General features: G+C 35.4%; 3 protein-coding genes across 3 annotated transcripts; 1 reads left to right on the top strand and 2 right to left on the bottom strand.

Annotated features, from left to right (window-relative positions):
- Positions 1-885: 885 nt before the first annotated feature.
- On the bottom strand, positions 886-5,516 carry LOC125204501 (probable LRR receptor-like serine/threonine-protein kinase At3g47570). The gene is made up of 4 exons (XM_048103177.1): positions 4,572-5,516; positions 4,180-4,254; positions 1,592-3,580; positions 886-1,480 (listed from the first exon to the last, which is right to left on the bottom strand). The coding sequence occupies exons 1-4, from the start codon at positions 5,425-5,427 to the stop codon at positions 1,095-1,097; spliced, it is 3,306 nt and encodes a 1,101-aa protein (XP_047959134.1). The 5' UTR covers positions 5,428-5,516; the 3' UTR covers positions 886-1,094.
- Positions 5,517-7,351: 1,835 nt separating this feature from the next.
- LOC125206708 (UDP-glycosyltransferase 75C1-like) lies at positions 7,352-7,939 on the top strand. Its single transcript, XM_048105947.1, has one exon. It carries the CDS (start codon positions 7,352-7,354, stop codon positions 7,937-7,939), a length of 588 nt encoding a protein of 195 aa, XP_047961904.1.
- Positions 7,940-14,190: 6,251 nt separating this feature from the next.
- LOC125204773 (LRR receptor-like serine/threonine-protein kinase FLS2) lies at positions 14,191-25,110 on the bottom strand. The gene is made up of 6 exons (XM_048103502.1): positions 24,323-25,110; positions 23,653-23,724; positions 22,387-22,458; positions 16,381-16,902; positions 14,911-16,287; positions 14,191-14,791 (listed from the first exon to the last, which is right to left on the bottom strand). Exons 1-6 carry the CDS (start codon positions 25,101-25,103, stop codon positions 14,406-14,408), a joined length of 3,210 nt encoding a protein of 1,069 aa, XP_047959459.1. The 5' UTR covers positions 25,104-25,110; the 3' UTR covers positions 14,191-14,405.
- Between the last annotated feature and the right edge of the window lie 617 nt (positions 25,111-25,727).

Here is a 25,727-nt window from a genome sequence, read left to right as displayed (position 1 = left end):
GATCTCTCTGTCCAAATATATCAAGTTCCCATCACCAAAGAGTTGATTTTACGTTAATAAAAGTAGTTGAATATTTAATAGGGATATATTGGTGGGTAGAGATAGAATCTTAATGCATATATAGTTTTAATTTTAATAATTCATGATTAAGAAATATATTATTGGTGAAAAACGTAATAAATCACGTGGTAGAAATAGAACTATAAATAAGTTCATGTAATATTCCGAATTAAAAAGAAAATGTTATAGGGCAGTGTTTAATTTACGAATAAAATGAACTAATTTTTGTGAACATATCAAAATGTCAAATTAGACTATTTTTAGGAAACTGTCAATTTCTCCATATAAACAACACTTTTATTCATTAGAAAAATATTTATAGTTGTAAAAACATTACTCACGCAACTGTTCATTTTTAGTGAACAAAATTAGATAGAGTGCTTCGCACTATAAATATAAATAAATAAAATTACAGTACAAAGTGGTAAAATTTGCAGTGGGCTTAACATTATCAATGTATTGGGCCTTTGAAAATTTGTAAGTCCAAAACACTTCCAAATTTGGCCCATTTCCAAAACCGGGTCGGGTCGGGCCGGGATCGGTACCAACCGACAAATACGATCGACGTCAAGAAGGGAGAGAGGACAAATTCCCAACTTATTCCTCAGCTTCGAGAAGAATTGATAGCTTAATTTTTTTATAAATATAACTGCTATCTGGTGCACTGAAGGTACATGTCTCAGTTCAATTTCTTTCGACACTACCTGGTCCCGAATGAAATTGATAACTGATGGCAGGGGATATGGTCGAAACTTGAGACCTGCACGTAACAAAGAAGGAAAAAGCCGATGGCGTATAGGGCAGAGAGATCGAGAGAAGCTAGAGTTTAGGAGAAAAGAAAGATTCGTATTAAGTGATTGCTATCTTTTCCAAGATACATCCCTTTATACACACTTCCTGTTTAGTTCAGAGACTACGACATGGGAAAAGAACCAAACAAAGAAAACCCATGAAGGAGCTATAAAACGCTCAGTCTCACTTATACTGAACAACTAAAAAATCGAAAAGACGTACATGTAATAGAAATCATCATATCAGGTAATGGTAGTTGCATGTTGTTGATACCTTGTGGTCACTCTTCCTACAACTCTTGCTTTGATCTTTTTGAGTGTGGCTGCCGCTTCAATCATGTTGATTCTTTCATCGGGCGAACTGGCTAAACATTTCATTGCCAATTCAAACACAGATGTCAGCCAATTCATCTTCGTATCAGAATGTCGATCTCGTTCTGGTAGCAAAGCAGGGCCTAATACTTGATCGATTTCATTGTCTTGCAATGCTTCACTCACCCACTGCTTCAAGCTCTTTTCCCCATCGAACATGTCATCTGTCGGCTTCTTTTCGGTGAACATCTCTAATATCATTATCCCAAAGCTGTATACATCAGCACTCGTGGATACTTTCCCTTCCGACCCGTACTCTAATCACAAGTTTACGATTATAAAAAGCACAATTCATGTGAGAATACATATAAACAAATGTACTTAGTAAAGAAAATAATTATTTTATTATGAAATTTGAAAAACATCACCTGGTGCTGCGTAGCCGATTGTAGCTAGTGTTTTAGTGTGGATCATGGCCTCCCCTTCATCAAAGAGCTTTGCAATACCAAAATCAGCAATATGAGCATTCATATCTTCATCGAGCAACACATTGCTTGGCTTTATATCGCAATGCACAATGGGGAAAGTATTGCCGTGATGAAGGTACTCCAGAGCTAAAGCAACATCAATTGAGATGTTCAACGATTGTAGAATATCTCCACAATAGTTATCGGAGTATAACCATTTATCCAAGCTTCCATTTGGAATGAACGGAAGAATCAAAGCCCTGAATTCCATGTTGGTACAACAACCGATAACTCGAACTAAGTTCCTGTGCCGAATGGTGCTTAGTATTCTACTTTCAGTTTCAAAGCTCTTGTTACCTCCTTCCAACTCTATATTGAACACTTTCACCGCAAAATCCAGTCCATCATCAAATACCCCTCTAAACACTGAGCCAAAGCTTCCTCTCCCAAGTAGATTTGTCTCACTAAAGGAATTTGTTGCTCGTGATAGTTCAATGTATGAGATTATTCTCCAAGGATTACCTAGCGAAGTCGATGCTGGAACACTCACTTTTACAAGCTTTCGTCGTCTTATGAGAATAGCTACAATGATCACAACAACCATAGCTACAATGAGAGGAGGCAAAATGTACTTCATTAGTCGAGCAACATTCTTTGATTTTGATCCTTGATCAACTTTTGGACAAGGTGGCACTTCAAATCTTGCTGGACCGCAAAGAGCTGAGTTTTGCAAAAATGATAGAGCAGTGAAGTTTGAAAAACAGCTCCCATTAGGAATTTCGCCTTCCAATCTGTTGTATGACACATTGAAATACTCCAAGAATCTGAGATCTTGTAGAGATTTGGGTATCAATCCAGTAAAACTGTTATTAGATAAATCCAGTTCAGTCAATCCTTTAATATTTCCCAGTGATTGAGGGATGGATCCTCCAAAGTTGTTGTTCGACAAATATAGGTATTCTAGTGATTGGCATTCATCGGTTGAGTTGGGAATATCACCGGAAAATAGATTATCGGATAAATCTACTCTGTTGATAACCTTCAAGTTTCCAATTTGAGGCGAGATTTTACCGCTGAAATGGTTTGATGACAGGTTTAGATAGACGAGATCTTTGAGGTTCCACAAATTGGAAGGGATGGTGGAATTCAACTTATTTGAGGATAATTGAATCTCTCTCAGCGATAGCATTACACCCAAACATTCTGGTATAGCCCCTTCGAGCTCATTTCTGTTCAAGTACAACTCCGCCAAATTGCTCATCATGCAAAGATCTAGGGGGATAGATCCTTGCAGCTGATTATTGTAAAGGGCTAATCCCCCAAGTTTCTTCAAATTTCCTAGCGTTGCCGGAATGGATCCACTCAACTGATTGTCTAGAAGTTCTATTTCAATCAAATTGGTTAAGTTTCCTATTTGAGATGGAATGGCACTTCTGATATTGGATTGTTGCGCCAAGAAATACTCGAGATATTGGGATAGATTCCCAATGGAGTTAGGTAGAACACAACCTAGTGGATTTCCTGATATATCAATATACTGCAGATACTGAGAATTAGTTAATGAAGAAAGAAATTCCATATCATGGGTTGCGCTCAAGCTATTGTTGGAGAGGGCTAACAAGGTTAGGAGCCTTAAACTATCAAAACTGGGAATTGAGCCGGTGAATGAATTCGCTTCCAAGATTAATTCACGTAGCTGAGAAGCGTTGTTGATAGAGGCAGGAATGGGGCCGGCGAGTCTGTTGTTATATAAATAGAGCAGTTCTAGATTGGGAAGTGACAGTCTCATGTTTGAAGGAAGGGTACCAGAAATCTGATTGAATGAAAGGTCTAATATTTGCAAAGTTGATATGTTGAAGATGAGAGGTGGGATACTGCCAGATAGGAAATTACTACCCACAGATAGCACACTCAGTGATGCCAAATTGGAAAGCTCTTCTGGTAATTCGCCTGCCATATACCACAGTGTTGGAAATGTTTTTCCTTGAAAATTAATTTGAATAGTGGCAAGGTTATATAACATATCACTTAGTTGGTACGACGTTTCTATCAAAAGATTGGATGTCCAAGGTGATTTATTATGAATCCAATAAATTGTCAAAAAATGAATAAATTGCCGAAAAGTATTGTGACTCAGGTTATTAAACATATAAATACATATTGGATCACTACTGAATATTAGTAGTAAAATTAGTATAGCTAAAGAATACAATCATCCCTACCAAACATGCTATGAATGTATATAAAACAGATTTTGTATTTCTTTTGGTCCATCCCTATAAATAAAAACTTTTCATTTTAGAAAACTTCATTCTCTCTAATGAGATGAGACTAATTTTCCACTAACATACTTTTTTGTTCTATCTTTCTCTTACTTTCTCTAATGAGATGAGACTAATTTTCCACTAACATACTTTTTTGTTCTATCTTTCTTTTACTTTACCAATTTTTATTAACCCAGCCGTTTCTAATGGTGGCCAAGATCAAATAAAACAGTTCTAATCAGTCATTATGCAATTATAAGATTTTTGTTCGGTTAGAAGACATGCCTGTCAAGTGATTATGATCAAGGAGTAGCCCACCTCTCAGAGAAGTGAGGTTCCCAACTTCTTTTGGTATCCTACCTGAAATCAAATCATCAAATTACCAAATGATATACTATATGAAATGACATTTATACTATATTAAGGGGGTGTTCGGTTGACGAGACTAAATCTCATGATTAAATATGTATCATGTTTGGTTCATAAGATTGACCCCCACAACTTAATCCTAGATGGATAGTCTCATGATTATTAGTTATAGCTTCCTCCCTCCAACTAAAATAATCCACAACTTAATCCTAGATGGATAGTCTCATGATAATTAGTCATGACAACCGAACACCACCTAAGTATACTAAAAGAATGTATTTAAAGAATTAACTGTGAAATATTCATACCGCTGAAGTTGTTGACTTGCAACTGCAGGAGCTCAAGCTCTCTGCATTCGCCTATATTTCTTGGAATTTCCGCATCAAGTTGGTTCCAATTAACAGTGAATTCTCTTAGTCTTGAAGTATTACTGCATATGTTGTTTGGGAGCTTTCCTGATAGCATATTTCTTCCAAAATGGACTGTCATTAGCGAAGAAATGTTGAAGATCGCATATGGTAAGGATCCCCGCAGCTGATTACCTCGTAAACTAACTCTTTCCAGTGAAGAAAGGTCACCAATCTCCTCTGGGATGTTTCCATTGAGAATATTGAAGCTCATATACAGCCTCTGTAGCCTCGAAATATTGAATATAGAAAAAGGGATTCTGCCTGAGAAGCTGTTGTTATTCAAATACATGTGTCGGAGTTGGGATAAGGATCCAAACCACGATGGTATCTCTCCGGTGAAATTGTTAACTGCGATATTTATCACTTCTAAGCGTCGCAACTTAGACAGCTCAGATGGTAAGACGCCCGTGAAACTGTTGGAGTGGATGTCTAAAACTCGAAGAAACGTTAAGTTTCCAAGATGTGGAGGGATGGTGCCTCGGAGCTCGAAGTTGGAGAGGTTAAGGGCAGTAACCCTTTGGTGTTTGGTGCCACAAGAGACACCAATCCATCCACAGATGGGAGTGTGAATTGACCAATTTTTATGCAAAATTGCATTTGGGTGATCAGAAATAATGGAGTTTTGTAAGATAGTTAGAGCGTATTGATCGGTGGTTAGATTGAAGGGTGATTTGGAAGTGGTGAGGGAAAAGTAGTTTGATATCAACACCAAAATACCAAAATAAAACATGTAAATCTCCATTAATGGTTTCATGTGTGTGTAACAATTGGGGGTATAGAAATGACTATTTATAGAAGGAAAGGTTCAAAAAAAAAAAATTAATATTAAAGGTGGAAGTGTAGAATTTGAATGAAAATGCATTTACATGTTTTAATTTACACATTGGTGGTTGCTTGAGTTGATGGATCAAATCAAATTGAGTCTTGAAATAGTGACATGAAAGAATGTTGATAAATTCTTGATAAGGATTTTAGTGCTTTATAATTGTTTAGCCATCAGTTCGGTAAGGGTTGGAGATAAATTATCTATACCCTACTTTTGAATTTATCAACTCTAATAATCAATTTGATTCCAAACTAGTAACTTTCAAATTTCAGAATTTAAAGCATACATGTGCCGTGTGATGACCGCAGCGAGACCAACCTTAATGATTGATTGTGAAGTGAAGTCATGAACTCAAGAATTATGGCCTCTAATAAATACATTAATTTATTATTAAGAGAAACAATTTAAATTTGCAATTACAATCAATCCAAGAAACTGCTCAGAAGACTTCCATGTCAACGCGTCTTGTAGCTTAGAAAATACAAAACACTAGAATTCCTAAATGTAAAAGTGACCTCAATTTATTAAACATTTTGCAACAGCCCCCTCTCAAGTTTGTGCTCTAATATCACTAGTGTTAGTACCATTACACCTAATTAAAGCTTGTCCCACTAGTTTCTGTGTCAAATATGTGAGTATGTGAGTGAGAATAAAAATACCGAAGAGTAATAAAAAGAATCATAGTAAGGTACTAAGGATGTACTCCCTCCGTCCCATTTAAAATACAACATTTGGAAATCGGCACGAGATTTTATGTAGTGTTGTTTTGTGAGTTAATGAAGAGAGAGTAAAGTAAGAGAGATGAAAAAGTAGAGATAGAGTTGTTTCCATTTTAGGAAACGTTTTATTTTTAATGGGACAACCAAAAAAGGAAAACGTTGCATTTTTAATGGGACAGAGGGAGTATATTTTATTTTAAAAGGATGTGATTGAAATATATGGGTTCCATCCTAAAACTGATTGGTGATAGGAGGAGTGGCCTATGAGATTTATATATTAGTTTCAGTTTTCTTTTGACACTGATGTGGGACAGTTATATACTTCCTCCGTTCCATAGTAACGGAGGAGTTTCGTTTTGAGCACTCATTTTGAAAAAATAATAATAAATAGTTAAAGCGGAGATAGAGTAAAGTAAGAGAGAAAATATTGTAGATAAGACTATTCACTATATTATTCTATCTCTTACTTTACTTTTTCTCCACTTTAACTATTTATTATCATTTTTTCAAAATGAGAGCTCAAAACGAAATGCCTCTATTACTCTGGAACGGGGAGAATATTATTTTTCTAGTTTCGATTGCCAACAGGATGTATAGTGATAAAAAGAATCATAGTATGGATGGTTTCATGTGATAGATTTTTTTGGGTAACAACTAGGGGTTTGTAAATGACTATATATAGAAGGAAAGGTTCAATTTTTAGGTTCAATTATATTTTTTAAATAATCCCTCCATCGGTAAAAAAATAGTCTAATAATGTCATTTTGGGATGTCCAAAAAAAGTTAGATTAGTCCCTTTTTGGTCCATAACATATGACGATTTTTTTATTTTGGTCAAGAACATTATCTTTTGAATTATTTGGTCCATCACAAATAAAAATGGGTCACATTTAGTCCGAATCTGACAGAACTATTAAAATTTAACAGTCAACGATTTTTAAATCAATTTTAATCTGATTAAGTTAATAATTATATTTAATTAATGTCTAATATCTATTATCTAATAAAATTGGGGATCCACATCACCTTCGCCGCCAACATCTCCGTGTGCCGGCGCTTGGCAGACACCAAAGGGCCTAACCTTCCTTGGATTCGACGACGGTTTCAAGCTCAGCTACGACACCAAGAAATTCATGACTAGTATACGAAGCAACGGCTCCAAGGCCTTGAGAGAAGCCATCGCCGCCGCAGCGGAGGAGGGCCGCCCCGTCACGTGCCTAGTCTACACGCTCATCCTCCCCTGGGCGACCAAGGTGGCGCGTGAGCTCCACATCCCCAGCGCGGAACTCTGGATCCAACCCGCCACCGTCTTCACCATATACTACCACTATTTCAACGGATTTTCCGACGAAATCACCGAGAAATCGGATAATTCAGGTTGGAAAATCCAAATCCCTGGAGCTCCGCTGCTCTCCAAAACCGACCTTCCCTCCTTCCTCCTCCCTTCGTCCTCGGAAACGCATAATTTTGCGTTTGCGGCGTTTAAGGAGCAGTTCGACTTGCTCGACGCCGAGTCGGGCAAGCCCAAGGTGCTCATGAACACCTTCGAGGCGGAAGCGCTCACCGTGTTCGACCGTTACGAGCTGATCGCAATCGGACCGTTGATTCCCTCCGCCTTCATCGGCGGAGAGGCTCCGTCGGAGGAAAAGTTGCTCGGCGCCGACCTCTTTGAGAAATCCGAAACCGCAGTCGTCGGTGGTATATTTCTAATATCTAATTAACCCTAACCTAATTAGATATTAGACATTAATTAAACATAATTATTAACTTAATTCAGTCAAAATCGATTTAAAAAATGTTGACTGTTAAATTTAAAGAGTTCTGTTAGATTCGGACTAAATGTGACATATTTTTATTTGTGATGGACTAAATAATTCAAAAGATAATGTTTTGGACCAAAATCAAAAAATCGTCATATGTTATGGACCAAAAATGGACTTTAGTCCAAAAAATTATCTCATTTCTAAAAATTGAAAGTTTTTCTTTTATACTTTATCTACCTTTTCTCTTCTCTTTCATATTTTATCTACTTTTTTTTTTCTCTCTCTCACTACAAAAAAATCATTATTTGTAGAATATAACTGTAACAATATATTCGCCGCTAAAATATCGGTGTGTAAAGGATTACACACCGATTAAAACTTGTGTCGTCCACAAATTAAACTATTTTTTTTGAACAGAAAGAGTATTAAAGATGGAAGTGTAGTATTTCGAATGTTGTTCAGTTTGATGGATTAAATTCCACAAGAAAATAGAACTTGTGGGTTGTAACTCACTGTTTGAAGAAGGTCATGGCCAAACCTCCAACATTCACTAACAAGTTAATGTGAGTTAACCAAGATGCCAATGAGTGCGATTTGGGAAAGTTTCGATAGTTGTCCAATTGCTAAGAGAGAGTAGGGAGAATGTCTGTTAATAAACGTTCCATTTTTGACTGACTAGATTTGGGAGAATGTTATCATAGTATAATGTGAAATCCACTTATTAAAATAGTCCTCCATCCGTTCCAAAGTAATGGAGGCAAAACTTTTCGGCACGGATATTAAGAAAAATTATGTTAGGTGAGTTAAGTAAAGAGAGAATAAAGTGGAAAATGAAAAATGTAGAGAGATGAAGATAGAAAAAAGTAAGAGAGAGTAAACTAGGTGTGGAAAAATGTGTTGACATTTTTACTAAAAAGAGAAATGACTCTATTACTATGGAATGGACGGAAATGGAAAAACGTCCCTATTACTATGGAACGGAGGGACTAAAAGTTAAATGGGAGATTATTGAGGACCGTTCAAATAAAAAGATATAAGACATTTATTGGGATCGGTGAGAGAATATGAGTAAATAATATTCGTATTTAGCTCTCAATCTATTATTCAACTTCTTGTAGTAGTTGTATGGTAGCTAGAATATCATCGTTTGTTTTTTCATGAATTTTCCACAAACAAAAGTCGAGTCTTTTACTGGGTGAGTGATACGAGCATATCTCCTAAAATATTCCACATATCTATTATTTAGTTAGTCATTGATTTCCCATATATTTTCATATATTATTAGGATCTTTATTTTCTTGTTCCCTAAATCAGAGTAGTTTATAAATAGGAGATATTGTATTCTTCTATGACATTAAGAAATTAATTATCCTTTTATTTTATATTTATGCTTTTATCGTAACATTCCTGGTTTGATCGACCGGCAAAGTTCCGGCGACTACCTTTTATTCCATAATTTGACGCCGGATTGTTCGACGGGCAAAAGCTCCCGCGACATTCGACGCGAATTATTCGAGTTAAGGAACTTCATCCTTAACAATCCGGCGGGCAATTTGGTGAAGTTCCTTAACTCGAATAATTCGCGTCGAACGTCGCGGGAGCTTTTGCCCGTCGAACAATCCGGCGTCAAATTATGGAATAAAAGGTAGTCGCCGGAGCTTTGCCGGTCGATCAAACCAGGAATGTTACGATAAAAGCATAAATATAAAATAAAAGGATAATTATGTTTCTTCAATGTCATAGAAGAATACAATATCTCCTATTTATAAACTACTCTGACTTAGGGAACAAGAAAATAAAGATCCTGGGAAATCAATGACTAACTAAATAATAGATATGGGGAATATTTTAGGAGATATGCTCGTATCAACTCCCCCACGGTTGAAATTCACCTTGTCCTCAAGGTGGAAACCACGAAACAACAAAGAGAGTCGAAAACAACAACTTCGGCAAGATATCTCCTCCTGGATCAAACGCATACCGAATGGTTGATGGTCTCCCTTCATTATTCCCATAAAAATACACCGAGGGAGGACTCTTGTTGAAAATTAGATGGCTCCATGTGTTAACCAATTCTTGAGCAATTTTCTGGTTGCTTCTGGTCTCCTCAGTCGGCTTAGACAAAAACATAATGTCCAAGGTCATTTTTCTTCAATTGTTCTCTTTGACCAAACTAATCCAAACTAATTAGAAGATCAAAGAAAATCCTCAGAATTGCAGCACAGACGTTAATGCTTGGCAAACTCCCATCAGGTAGTAGCTTGAGCCAATTCTTTAGGGGATTCAAAACTCCATTATCAGGCGGAGCTTCATCTTCTTCAACACACATGCACAAATTTATCTTTTGTAATCAAAATTGACTTCTTTCCCTCTACAGATTTCAATTCCCTCGCATCATCTTCCTGTGCTTCCAAATTCCCATCAATATCAACCTTTTCAACGCCATAAAAACGAGAAGAAGAATGTAGAATATTCTCCGAAGAATCATCAAATCCTTCCTCGACTCGATCACAGTTAAGAATCAAATTCTCTTTCTTATTACACTCCAAAACATCCCCATCTGAAGTCTTGGACAGAGCATAAGCCGACGAGCGATATTCCACTTGCCAAGGAAGAAGTGCTGATAGCGTATTTTGCGACGTAGCGTATGGCGGCTCGAGCGAAGCCTTGCTATTTCCTGATGGAGGAAGGTGCTGAACGAGGTCCCCAGACCCAAAAGTTTGGGAGCCGTAGGGCTGGGCAGGTTCAGGCTGCTCGGGAGGAAGCATGTTGTCGATGCGTCGGTCAGCTGCATCAAGGCGAGACTCCATCCTGTAGCACGCTTCCAACAACTGTTGAAGTTGTGTGAGAATCGGATTTGCCGTGGTGGTGGCTGGACAAGGCTGCCAAGAGGTGGGCTGTCTAGTGGAACACCCACTGTCAAAGGTGTGCGGCTGCGCCGCTGTTTCACGTGTTATGCAGTGCTGATTCCAACGTGAATTAGGGTCAAGGGGCAGTGGCTGATCATACGGCGAGAATCCCTGCTGCGTGCACAACCACGGCGGGTCCCAACAAGTGGGCGGTGGTGGAGAGTACAGAACTGGCTCGTAGGACGATGATTGCTGATATGCAGTTTCCTGGCGCAGCCATGGCGGATCCCATGAAGTGGGCTGACGGGCTTGGTAGGGATTGTGTTGTTGGTGGAGTCGCCCATCCTGTGGATGTGGTGGTTGTTGATCTAACGCTCTGATCGGATGGTGTGGGGGTTGATATGCAGGCTGCCATGGGTGGTAATCTGCCGGCCGGAGTTGATATCCAGTGTAGGTGTACGACATGTTGACGATGATTCGGAGGAAGAGATCACGATGAAAGCACCAAATTGTTAAGGATGAAGTTCCTTAACTCGAATAATTCGCGTCGAACGTCGCGGGAGCTTTTGCCCGTCGAACAATCCGGCGTCAAATTATGAAATAAAAGGTAGTCGCCGGAGCTTTGCCGGTCGATCAAACCAGGAATGTTACGATAAAAGCATAAATATAAAATAAAAGGATAATTATGTTTCTTCAATGTCATAGAAGAATACAATATCTCCTATTTATAAACTAGAACAAGAAAATAAAGATTCTAATAATATATGAAAATATATGAGAAATCAATGACTAACTAAATAATAGATATGGGGAATATTTTAGGAGATATGCTCGTATCAGTGAGCGAAGCCAACGCCAATCACATGCATAAATACTTTCAAGACTACTTCAAAATAACTCTCCTTTTTTTTACTTCAAAATAGCTCTACTTCAAACAAAATACGTCAATCTTGTGTTGGCCTGTTTTGTCAATATACGATGAGAAGTTAATATATCATAATACATCATAATTAATAGTACTTATTCTGAAAAATTAAAGGAATTAAAATTATGTATCCTACTTTTGAAATTATCAAACCTAATTAACACTTTTTTATCAAATGGAACTGTTCATAATTAAATTTATTTGAAAAAGGGGATAATTATATGACCTGATAAGTATGATAAAAGTATTGATAATGGTAACTACAAAGTTCAACTAACTAAATTGTAATAAAATAGAAATAAAAGGTAAAAATATATGTGTAAATTATGGTCAAATAACCAAATAAAATTATATTTCTCTTGAAAACTATAATACATATATGCCGTGCATGTGATGACCGTATCGATATCAACGGTGTCCTTATTGATTGATCGTGATGAGATTAAAGCATACGACATGAAATTAAGAATTGTTGGCCTCTAATAAAAATAATTACAATATTATAAACTAGTAATTGATTAATAAATTAGAGAAATATTTAAATTACAATCCTCCAAGACCATGCGACTTCCATGTCAATGCGTCTCTCCTCTCTGTCCAAATCAAATTGCCACCACCAAAGAGTTGCTTTTACGTATAGAATAATTCTCTTTCATTCCCTTTGAAATATTTTTAATGTAATTCAATATGAGTTTTAATAAAAAATAGCCGGATAGGAGATATATATTCGTGGGTAGAGAATGAATCTCAATTTGTATATAGTTTTATATTTCTAATAATGATTAATAAATGTACTTCTGGTGAAAAAAATAGTACTAGATCATATGATAGACCTATAAATAAATTGATGTATAAGAAAATAATAAGGCACTAGTGTTTATAATGAACTATTTTTTATTAAAATATAAATACATTAATGTATTATTACAATCAATACAAGAAACTGCTCAGAAGACTTCCATGTCAACGCGTCTTGTAGCTTAGAAAATACAAAAATTAAAGAAAATTGTGTATATACATACTAGAATTCCGAAATGTAAAGTGACCTCAATTTATTAAACATTACAATTTGTAACAGCCCCCTCTCAAGTTTGTGGTCTAATATCACTAGACACTAGTGTTGGTAAATATTACCATTACACCTAAAGCTTGTCCCACCAGTTTCTGTGAGAGAGAATAAAAATAGAGAAGAGTAATAAAAAAGAATAGTAAGGATATATGATTTTTATTTAATTTCTTAAGTACTCCATTTCTTAACAAAGCACATAAACTAAAATTATTTATCACTAATAAAGCAATGTTATTAATCACAAGAAGCGTCAATTACTTGAAACATGCGATCACAATTTTCATATCAACTGTACTTTTTTTCAACATATTAAAATAAAACTATTCAAAGTTGTTAAAATACAAGGAGTTTGCCATTGAAGATTAGTTAGTCCAAAACAATACCAAATTGGGCCTCCAAATATTCCACTAGCATATTGCCCAACCGGGTCGGGTCGAGGTCCGTCTATGCCCTTTTCGATGGTTGGTATTTGGTACTCCCTCTGTTCCATAGTAATAGAATCATTTTATCATTTTGGTACGTTCCATAATAATAGAGTCATTTCCCTTTTTAGTAAAAGTCAACACATTTTTCTACACCTGCTTTACTCTCTCTTACTTTTTTCTCTCTTCATCGCTCTACCTTTTTCATTTTCCACTTTATTCTCCCTTTATTTAACTCAACTAACACAATTTTTCTTAATCTCCGTGCTGAAAAGAAACGTCTCCATTACTATGGAACGGAGGGAGTATTATAGTTCAATAACCGACACATAATAATCGATAAAATTTAAATAAAAAAAAAAAAGGAGCTATCAATTTCCTGCGCTTCCGTCACCAGCCTCAGCTCCTCAGTCACCGCCATTGATCGCGCTTAAGGTTAGTTCCAATTAACTTCATTTTCAGGTGTTCTTTTGCTCGAGAATTGCTAAACTTGATTTGTGAGAATGGTGGTTGCTTTATTCATTGCGATAAAAATGCACGTATTGACTGCAGATTGTTGTTAGTGTTGTAGTTTTATAGAATAAGAAGTTACTATTATATAGACTGATCGCCCATAACCTGCTTGTCAAAATGAGCCCGGAATTTTTGAATAAAATTTTAACTAATTTGAGATTGCTAACATAATCAAACTAGGAAATATAAACTAAACATTCTAAGAGATTACTGAAGAAAAATTTGAAGGAAATAAGGAAATTGATACCGTCACTTCATCGCGTTCTTGATTCAGTCTCTTCATCACCATAGCAATAGAAGGATTCTTTTTTTGAGTTCAGAGAGGAATGAGGTGATCTGAGCAGTTTCAGAGAGATGCTGGATTGCTTCTTGGAACACTAAGGAATCATAATCTTTCCATAATAAGTTAAGTAATCGAGAGACGCTAGAGCTCGGGAGAAAGGAGATTTTGTACTAAATGATTATAATCTTTTGCAAGATACATCCCTTTGTATAGACTCCCGATTTGGTTCAAAGACTACGACATGGGAAAATAACCAAACAAAGAAAAACCCATGAAGGAGCTTAAGACACGCTCGACTCATTTACAAAGAACAACTAAAAAAAGAAAGGACTACCATCAACCATTAATAACAAAATCCTCATCTCAAGTAATGGTAGTTGCATGGTGATGATACCTTTTGGTCACCCTTGTTACAACTTTTGCTTTGATCTTCTTTAGAGTGGCTGCTGCTTCAATCATTTTGATTCTTTCATCGGGTGAAATGGCCAAACATTTCATTGCTAATTCAAACACTAATGTCAGCCAATTCATCTTCATATCGAAATTTCGATCTTGTTCCAGAAGCAAAGTAGGGGCTAATACTTTATAGATGTCATTGGCTTGTAATGCTTCACTCACCCACTCTTTCAAGCTCATTTCCCCACCAAACATATCATCTGTCGGCTTCTTTCTCGTGAACATTTCCAATAGCATTATCCCAAAACTGTATACATCAGCACCCGTGGATACTTTTCCTTCCGATCCGTACTCTAATCACAAGTTTCCAATTATAAAAAAACTTTTTCATGTCATGTAAGATTACCACATATACAAACATACATAGTAAAGAAAATTACTCCATTTTCTAATATTCTTTTAAAAACATCACCTGGTGCTGCATAGCCGATTGTAGCAAGTGTTTTAGTGTGGACCATGGCCTCCCCTTCATCAAAGAGCTTTGCAATACCAAAATCAGCAACACGAGCAGTCATATCTTCATCGAGCAACACATTGCCCGGCTTTATATCACAATGCACAATGGGGAACGTGTTCCCGTGATGAAGGTACTCCAGAGCTAAAGCAACATCGATTGAGATGTTCAACAATTGTACAATATCACCACAATAGTTATCCGAGTATAACCATTTCTCCAAACTCTCATTCGGCATGAACTGAAGAACCAAAGCCTTGAAATCCATGTTGGTGCAACAACCAATAACTCGAACTAAGTTCCTGTGTCGAATGGTGCTTAGTATTCTACTTTCAGTTTCAAAGCTCTTGTTACCTCCTTCCAACTCTATATTGAACACTTTAACCGCAAAATTCAGTCCATTATCAAATACCCCTCTAAACACCGAGCCAAAGCTTCCTCTCCCAAGTAGATTTGTCTCACTAAAGGAATTTGTTGCTCTCGATAGTTCAATGTATGGGATTTTTCTCCAAGGATTACCCAACGAAGTCGAAACTGGAATTTTCACTTTCACAGGCTTGCATCGTCTTATGAGAATAACTACAATGATAACTGCAGCCATAGCTGAAACGAGAGGAGGCATAATGTACTTCATTAATCGAGCAACACCCTTTGATTTTGATCCTCCATCAACTTCTGGACAAGGCGGCACTTCAAATCTTGTTGGACCACAAAGAGCTGAGTTGTGCACAAATGATTGAGCAGTAAATCTGGAAAAACAGCTCCCATTTGGAATTTCCCCTTCCAATCTGTTGTATGACACATTGAAATACTCCAAGAATTTGAGATCTTGTAATGATTTGGGTATTAATCCAGTAAGACTGTTATTAGATAATTCCAGTGTTGTCAAGCCTTTCATATTTCCCAGTGATTGAGGCATGGAACCACCGATGTTATTATTCGACAAATTTAGATATTCTAATGATTGGCAACGGTCGATTGAGCTGGGAATATCACCGGAAAATTGATTAAACGAGAAATCTACATTGTTGATTACCTCCAATTTTCCAATTTGGGGTGAGATCTGACCGCTCAAATAGTTTGTGGACAAGTTTAGAAAGATGAGGTCTCTGAGATTCCAGAAATTGGAAGGTATGGTGGAATTCAACTTGTTTGAGTCAAATCGAATCACTCTCAGCGATTGCATTCCACCCAAACATTCTGGTATTGGACCTTCGAGCTCGTTGATGCCAATGTACACCTCTGCTAACTCACTCATTTGACAAAGATCAATGGGGATAGATCCTCGCAACTGATTCCAAAAAAGGTCTAATCTCCCAAGTTTCTTCAAATTTCCTATAGTTGCAGGAATTGATCCATTCAACTGATTCTCACTTAGAAATAAAACTATCAAATTGGTCAAGTTTCCTATTTCAGAAGGAATAGCACCTTTCATACTTGTGTTGTGCGCCAAGAAAAGCTCAAGGGACTTGGATAGATTTCCTATGGAATTTGGTAGAACACAACCCAATAGTGGATTGGCTGATATTTCAATAACCTTTAGGTGCTGGGAATTAGTTAATGAAGAGATAAATTTCATTTCCGGGGTTGCACTCAAGTTATTTTCGCTGAGTACAAACATGGTTAAGAGCCTTAAACTAGGAAAACTGGGAATGGAGCCACTGAATGAATTCACTTGCAAGTTTAAGATATGAAGCTGAGTAGCATTGTTGATAGAGGCGGGAATGGGGCCGGTAAGTTTGTTGCTTTGTAAAGCAAGGACTTGGAGATTGGGAAGTGATAGTCCCATGTTTGAAGGAAGGTTACCTGAAAACTGATTGTATGAAAGGTCTAATGTTTGCAAGGTTGATATGTTGAAGATGAGTGGTGGAATAGCATCAGATAGGGAATTCCTTGGAACAGCAAGCAAACTCAGCCAAGCGAAATTAAATAGTCCTTCTGGTAATTTACCTGCCATATAACACATAATTGAAAACATCAAATTTAATGGGAATGAGATGTTAGTCGCTAATTTAACTTTAATAAAATCTAAAATTTTCGTCAAAACTTCATTGTTAACTAGGTTTTGACTTGATTAATGAGATAAGATATAGACCGAAACATATTTTACAATGTTCAAAATCAAAAACTAACACACTTAAAATGTGTAGGACTGATACGGCACCAACCCAAAGGGGCACCGGAGGTGACGGACGAGCCACCGGAGGATAGTAGCGACGAGGAAGGCACCGCAAGGGAGGAACCGAGAAGATCTTCAAGGCAGCCGAAGAAACCAAATTGGTTGTTTCTAGTTAGCATAGTATTTTTACCTTTTATTATTTTTATTATTATTGTTGGATTGTCTATTTTTGGAACTTTTGAGTCGAGAAAATTATAAGCTCCGTTTCGGATTTTCTTGTTGGTTATTTCTCGGAATGACCGAGTCTAACCAAACCTAGGGTCCTTAGAATTATAAATAAGGATTCTGTGCATTGAAACCTCAAGATTCAATACATCAGAATTTACCTAATTTTTCCGTATCTTCATTTTCTACACTTTCTCTTCTTGTCCATCCCTAGTTGGCCGAAACCCTAGGCTGCTCGATGGGGGAATCCCGCGAACGAACCTACCCTTTATCCGGCGATTTCTTGTCGCCACAAACCGATACGATACACCATCGTATCATCGGGTGCTTTCACCTGTTCTCTTCCTTCCACCGTGACTCTCTCGAAGATGGTTGTACCCAATTCAGGTATTGGCCGCACTGAGGCGATCGCCACCACCACGGTTCCACTGCTGTCGGGGGCGGCCCAGACCCGTCAGTGACTGTTCCCAACTAGAGCAACTTACCACCGCAATCAGTGAATTGATGACACAGATGGACGGGCCGGACTTGGGATTCGGCGACGCGTCAACCAGGATACTGTTGGAATCTATGCCGGTCAATGGACTTTGACTAAATTATAATTTCAACGAGACATTTAATTTTGTGAAATTAAATGATATAGCGTCGATCTACGTCCGGAGTAGATGACCGTGGTATATTTATTTTCTCAAATCCAATTCCCGGTGAGTGAGAAATAATGGATTAAAGTTGTGCAAAATTGCAAAACTTAATGAGCTATGAGAGAAGCTTAGGGAATAATTAAGAGAGTTAATTATCCCACATTGGAAGTTACAACCTTATTAAACTAGTATTTAATAAGAAGGATTATTACATGTAATAATTATAGTGGACTAAGATGGGCTGTGAGAGCCCACACGCGCGCACACGCGCGCCCCATCCGCGCCGCCGCGAGCCGCGAGCCTCGAGCCCCAGCCTGCACCCGCGCCCGTGCTCGTGCTCGTGTCCGTGCCCGTGCCCTTGCCCTTGCCCTTGTCCTTGGACTTGGATCTTGGCAATTGATCTTTGGATGGTCTTTGGGCTGTTCATTGGGCCTGGTCGTGGGCTTGGCCCAAGGCTAGTGGGTCTAGGGTCTAATTCTTTTTAGATCACCACCGTTTCCACGTCAGCGAGCCAAGCGGGATGACACCTCGACAGTATGACGAGGTAAACCAACGTGGCTGACACGTGACAGACAGTCCACGTCATGACAGAATCTAAAAGCGTCTAGATTCAACCTCTCTAGCTCTACGAGCGTGTAACGGCTCGTAGCGCCCGAACGTTACAGCTCGTAACCGACGACCGTTATGGTCTGGCATTGATGACAGCCATCAAGGCTGCGTTGACCCCTACAGTGGACTGAGCCTATAAATAGGCTAGTCATTCTAGCATTCTCTACACAGAAACTAGAATTCACTCTGCATCATACACTCTCTCCTCCCTCTGCATTGTTCTTCTGTCGAAGCTCCGCCCTCTCCCCTCCATCCAATTCGCCGGAGATCTGTTGATAGCGGTGCTGCTTCACTAGAGACGCAGCCTTTTTATCTTTGGAGACGAAACGCCAATCCGAAGAGCACTACCGGGGCGTATCTCGTCTTGCGGAAAGAGGCCTCCTCGACTCGGCTATTTCCTTTTCCTACGGTTTATAGTTTCGATTTCCGTTTGTAATTTTCGTTTCAGTTCTTTTCTGTATTCCTTCTTGGGTTGTATTACGCCCGGTTATCTCTTGTAACTCCATAAAACAAACAGATACGACCGTTGGCGGCGCTGCGCTTCTCTATTCCCTATTCGACGCGGACTACTGACCCCATGCCGATGTTTACATACACACGCACTCCATCGGTGGGACCACTCATCGGGGATACGTCTCTCCCGCCCTTTTCTTCAAGGTTTCAACAAACCCTAGGGCCGACTACCCCGACTACCTTTCCACAGTTCAGATTTACGGATGCCGGGAGTGCGATTACGACTCCTGTCAGGGTCTCGCAGTCGTAATCACAATCTTGGCTGCAGGACCAGCCTCCACGCCGACCACTGGATCGCATACCGTTACCAAGAGCCCAGATGGTGGGAGCAACGTCTTGTTGGGGCCCGCCGAGACCGACATAGACAGCCGGGTCCTTCGATTCTGATCATGTTAGGTTTGGTATACTGAAAAGCATGTTTCGAGCAAGTTTCACTCGAATAGAATCTTGCTTGTATACGTAAAACTCTATAATTCACTTTTAACCCGATTCAGTATTATTCGAGCAGTTTCGCACGAATAGAATCAGTATATTATTACATTGTGTTTGCTTGTGCATTTATAAGATGTTTTATAAACATTTAAATGTATATGAAGCAACCATTTAAATGATGTATTACATTAATTTTGTAGATTTGCCGTTGCATAATTTATTTTTCCGTTAACAAGAATTGAGGATATTTTTTCTCCATTTCATCAAAATTTAAACTCTCCCCTTACCCTACAAATTAGATTCATATGGTTCATGATTTCTTAATTTTTGGATGAATATCATGAATAAGAATAAATTAAAATAAATTTTATACTAAAATTACAATAATTTAGTAAGATATTATAGATTGGCTTTCTTCAAATTTGTAAAATACTAGTACTAGTATTAATTTGAATTGACTTACCTTCTAAAATAGAGAATTTTATATAATATTCAAACACTAAATTAACAGTTAGAGTTTCCTTAAAATTAATAAAATTCTAATTTTTAAATTCACTCATCCAATAGTCATTGTCACCAAATTATTTTTTATGAAATACTCCCTCCGTCCCAGATAATTTGGGACACTTTGACCCGGCACGAGTTTTAAGAAATCTAATAGAAAGTAAGTTGAAAAAGTTGATGTAATGTGGGTCCTACTTTTAAAGTGTTAGTTTTATAATAAAATGTGAGTAGGAATGAGTTAGTGGAATATGGGGTCTACCACCAAAAATGGTAAAAATGAAATGAGACAAATTATGTGGGACGGCCCGAAATGGAATACTGTGTCGAATTATCTGGGACGGAGGGAAGAATTTTTAAAAATTTGAATTATAAAAATGAATATAGGTATATATACTTATTTTTTTAGTATTACTCCTTTTCTAATGATAAAATAACAATTATTTGCATCCAATTATTTCGTTATTAAATAATCTTCAGGATTCTAAGTAATAAAAATAAATTCATGTATATATACTTAATTTCTTAGTGTTATCATCTAATGAAATAATCCATTCCCATCCAATTATTTGTAATTCATAAAGTTCTAAGTTATAAAAATGATTGCTTATCTATATTTAATTTCTTAGTATTATCATCAAACCAGATAATTATAGTCATACCCATTCAATTATTTAAATAGTTCTTAAAATTCTAAAGTTATAATGCTTAATTTCTTGGTGCTATCATCCAATGAAATAATTATAGTTATTCACATCTAATTAGATTAATATTAAATAATCTATAAAAATTATGAGTTACAAAAATGACTACATATATATACTTCATTTATTAATATTATCATCCAACGAAATAATAATTGTCATTCACATCCAATTAATTTATTATTAAATAATTCTTAAAATCCTAAGTTATAAAAAAGACTTGCATATCTATATACTCATTTCTTAGTGTTATTGTCCAACGAAATAATCATAGTAGTTATAATTCAATTATTTTATTATTAATAATTTAAAATTTATATGTTATAAAATGACTATGTACATATATACTTAGTGTTATCATCCAACGAAATAATCATAGTCATCCATATTTAATTTTTTAATATTAAGTTGTTTTAAAATTCTAAGTTATAAAAACGTGATATATACTATTCTTAGTGTTTTCATCCAACGTAATAATTATAGTCATTTAGATCCAATTATACTATTATTTAATTATTTTTTAAATTTTAAGTTCTAAAAATGAGTACATGACTTATTTCTTAGTGTTATCGTCCAACGAAATAATATTAGTAATTCACATTCAATTATTTTATAGTTAAATATTTCTTAAATTTGAAGTTATAAAAATGATTACATGTATATATACTTAAATTTTTAATGTTATCATCCAATAAAATAATATTAGGCATTCACACATTCCATTATTTTACTGAGCAATCCGTAGAATTCTGAGTTATAAAAGCTAAACAACTATGTGGATATAAACTTAATTCGTTAATGTGAATCGTCCGAGGAAATAAACATAGTACTTCGCATTCAATTATTATAGGAGTATTACTTAATAATATTTAAAGTTTTAAGTTATAAAAACAACTATTTTATGATTAAATAATTCCAAAAAATTATATAAATGCCACAACATTTATATATACTTCATTTCTACTATAAACACCTTTCGTGTTAGTTAAGAAAGAAAATATCATTAGTTATTTCTTAATATAAAAATATTCATCACTAAAAATAAAATAAATTATGAAACATTCATATATCTGTTTTTGAATATTTAATGAAAAAGGGAATAAGTTAAGGGAAAAAAATAGTATAAAGGAAAATAACATAAAAATAAAAAAATAAATGAAAAATGCTAAATCATTGTGGCTATAATATCTTTTTCTGTAGTTCACATTACAATTATAAAAATACTTTGTTATTTTAATTTATTTTTTCTTATATAAAATTATTGCATCGTATACATTGATGATTTATATGGCATGCTAATTTAGACTCAAAACAAAAATCAAACAAAATATGAAAACATAATACAAATGACAAAAAAGAATAGATATTAATTATAAAATGATCCAAATATAAATTTCTTTTTAAAATATATTGCACTTTACTAAATATGATCGTAATGATTTTATAATTAAATACATGAATTTAAATATGTAGTGTGTTAACTAATACTGTCATAAATAATTCACAATCTAAATCAACAAGATTTTCCTAAACTAATAGAATTAAAAACGACCAACATTAAATACTCCTACTAAGGAAAAATTAGTCATAAATTTATATTCTAAAAATGGAAACTAAATTAAAGGGTATTTTGTATATACAATTATTGTTAATTTATCTTTTCTCTTATATTCATTCAACTAACACATACCTGTCAAATGATTATCCGCAAGGATTAGCGTTCTCAGAGAAGTGAGGTTCCCAACTTGCTTTGATATTCCACCTGAAAAAGTTGGGTGATTTTGTAATTTGGTTGAAAAAAAATTAATCTTTTTATATAAATATTTTGAAATAAATAAATTTTGACTTATTAAACATTTTTAACAACATACGTAACCTCTTTGATTAATATAATAAGCAAAAGTGCATGAAACAACAAAAGTATTTTAATTAGATATAGTAGCAGTGAGAAAGTTAAGGAAATAATTTTTAGAAATAACTTTTTTACCATAAAATAGGATATACTTGCCAAATATTTAGTAGTGTATTATAAAATGTATTATGCTATGTATGAGGTGATCCCTTCTGATTATATATTCTTTATGTTCAAGTGATTAGTCTTAATTTTTAGCAAAAAAGTAACCTTTGTATTTTCTCTTATTTTATTTTATATATTTAACACTTTCTTCGGTCTCATAGTAAATGTCATACTTTCCTTTTAGTTTATCCGCAAAAGATATAACATTTCTTTTATTAAAAAAAATATCTCTCACATTGACATAAATATAATATTTTCTAAGTACGTCATCTATTATGGGACGGAGAAGAGTTTCTTTTTATCTATGGGACGGAGGGAGTTTCTTTTTATCTCTCTTACCTTATTTTTTTCCACTAAACACAATAAATATTGTTTTTTTTAAAATCTTGTATCAAAAAAATTAATAATCTCAATGAATATTGTTTTTTTTTAACTCTTGTACCAAAAATATTAATAATCTCGATAAAAATTGTTTTTCTTAAATTCCATTCTTACAAAAATTAATTATTTATAATAGGAGGAGGGAGTATATAGATATTGTTCACTTAATAGTAGAGTCAAAACTTTCGATTAACTAGAATATTACAAAATCATGAAAACACAAATAAATACCAATCCATAAAGTCCTGAAAAAACATTAAAAACGATTCATAAAATCCTAAGAAATCAATTAATTGCCTGAAAATATTGTGACTTTGGCTATTAAATGAATATTTACGAGAATTACATATTGGATTTGTAATAGTTTTAAATTCGATTTATGCTCAAAATTTAAAATGTAATTTTGTGAAGACCCTTAAAAAGGACCTGAGCTGCGAAAAAGAGATGTTTTTAAAAAAGTTTATAAGACATAAAAGTCTTTATATCAAAGGTACTGATGCATACTTAATTAAACATCAAATAGAAGTCATTGGTGTTTTATTCAATTCGAAAACATGCCTGTCAATTGATTATACCCAAGGTGTAGCATTCTCAGAGAAGTAAGGTTGCCAAATTGCTTTGGTATTCCACCTGAAAACATCAAATCATCAAACGATTTATGCATGAAATGGCAATTGAATTATATAGAACTAAAAGGTCATCCGTGGTCCTAAATATACGAAGATTTTACGATTTTGGTCCAAAACATTATCTTTTGAATTAATGCATCCTAAACAAATAAAAATGGTCCGGATTTAGTCCATTTTGGATGGAGCCATCAAATATTTAATGGTCAATGACAATTAAGTGAATTTTGATGGATTAACTACTTTTAATTAGAATATGAAGTAGGAGACCCCTCCATTTTCTTTTAATATTATAACCTAACATTTGTTATTGTTTTATTAAAAGTAGACTGGAGTCATTTGTGGTCCTAAATATTCTAATTAAAAGTTGTTAATCCAGTTAAAATTCACTTAATTGTCATTGATCGTTAAAAATTTGACGGCTCCATCCAAAATAGACTAAATCATACCGTTTTTATTTGTTCAGGATGAAATAATTTAAATAAATTTTATTTTGACTAAAATCGTAAAATCGTTATATGTTTTAGGACCACAAATGGCCTTTAGTCAATTATTATGTGAAACAAAAGAGTGTATTTGAAGAATTAATTGCGATATAGTACCTTTGAATTGGTTTTTCCATAGAATCAAACCCTTGAGCATACTCAAACTCCCAATTTCACTTGGTATATCGCCGTTAAAACTATTGTTTTGCAATTGCAGCACCTCAAGCTCTTTGCATTTGCCTATATTTCTTGGAATTTCCCCTTCAAGTCGGTTCCCAAAGGCATTGAATTCTCTTAATCTTGAAGTAATATTGCATATGTTGTTTGGGATGCTTCCATCGAGAGTATTGAAGCTCACATTCAGACTCTGAAGCCTCGAGAGATTGAATAGAGAAGAAGGGATTCTGCCGAAGAAGCTATTGTTATTCAAATACATGTGCCGGAGTTGAGATAAGGCTCCGAACCAAGATGGTATCTCTCCGGTGAAGTTGTTAGCTTCGACATTTATCACTTGTAAACGTCGCAACTTAGACAGCTCAGATGGTAAGACGCCCGTGAAACTGTTGGAGCTGATGTCTAAAACTCGAAGAAACGATAGGTTTCCGAGATGTGGAGGGATGGTGCCTTGGAGCTCGAAGCTAGAAAGGTCTAGGACAGTTACTCTTTTGTGTTTGATGCCACAAGAGACACCAATCCATCCACAAATGGGAGTGTGAATTGACCAATTTGTATGCAAGATGGCATTAGGATCGGAAACAATGGAGTTTTTTAAGACAGTGAGAGCATATTGATCATTGGTGAGATTGAAGAGTGATTTGGAAGTGGTGAGGGAAAAGTAGTTTGATATCAACAACAAAACACCTAAATAAAACATGCAAATCTTCATGGATGGTTTCATGTGAGAGTTTTTTTTTATTGTGTAACAATAGTAGGTAGGGAAATGACTATATATATACAGAAGGGAAGCCTCAAAGTTTTTTTAAAAATTACTCCCTCTATCCCGAAGTAGATGTCAAATTTGGGAATGCCGCAGGATTTTGGAAGATATTGTTTAGGGTGTTAAGTGAAAAGAAAATATATTCGAATATATTGATGTTAGAAACAAAAAGTTGATTGGAGTAGAATTGAAGAGAATTAAATGAAAATTGACATGAACAGTTAATTTCTGACTGAATCGTAAAATATGAATGAAAAACACATTGATTAGAATCAGAAGTGAACAGACTTAATGTGTAGAACCAAAAAGTTTTTTTAACAAATATACGAAACCAATTCTGGACTTTAGTAAAAAAATAATACTCAAGGAAATATGGGTCCAATTATTTTAGATTAGTTAAAAGAACAAGTATCCTACCCAAATCTAATTAATCTTATGACAACAAATAGTAGTTTAGTTAGTAGGATCATTCACTCCTACCAATGGGTGTGTACTTAAGTTCTACTTCCTCCGTCCCAATAAATATGAAACATTTAGAGAGTAAAGTAAGAGAGAGAGAAAAGTAGAGAGAGTGATGTTTCCATT

Source organism: Salvia hispanica, chromosome 2, assembly GCF_023119035.1.
Source record: "Salvia hispanica cultivar TCC Black 2014 chromosome 2, UniMelb_Shisp_WGS_1.0, whole genome shotgun sequence".
Taxonomy (NCBI): Eukaryota; Viridiplantae; Streptophyta; class Magnoliopsida; order Lamiales; family Lamiaceae; genus Salvia; species Salvia hispanica.
This window is presented reverse-complemented; position numbering and strand designations above follow the sequence as displayed.

Bases quoted from the DNA above. Each gene is read 5' to 3' on its own strand.
- LOC125204773 (XM_048103502.1), bottom strand. From the start codon at position 25,103: ATGAAACCATCCATGAAGATTTGCATGTTTTATTTAGGTGTTTTGTTG. The intron at 23,725-24,322 runs GTACTATATCGC...TGATGTTTTCAG, and splicing joins ATGGAAAAACCAATTCAAAG to GTGGAATACCAAAGCAATTT. The intron at 14,792-14,910 runs GTGATGTTTTTA...ACTTGTGATTAG, and splicing joins AATCGGCTATGCAGCACCAG to AGTACGGATCGGAAGGAAAA.
- LOC125204501 (XM_048103177.1), bottom strand. From the start codon at position 5,427: ATGAAACCATTAATGGAGATTTACATGTTTTATTTTGGTATTTTGGTG. The intron at 4,255-4,571 runs GTATGAATATTT...ATTTGATTTCAG, and splicing joins GCAAGTCAACAACTTCAGCG to GTAGGATACCAAAAGAAGTT. The intron at 3,581-4,179 runs GCATGTCTTCTA...GGTATATGGCAG, and splicing joins TGATCATAATCACTTGACAG to GCGAATTACCAGAAGAGCTT.
- LOC125206708 (XM_048105947.1), top strand. From the start codon at position 7,352: ATGACTAGTATACGAAGCAACGGCTCCAAGGCCTTGAGAGAAGCCATC.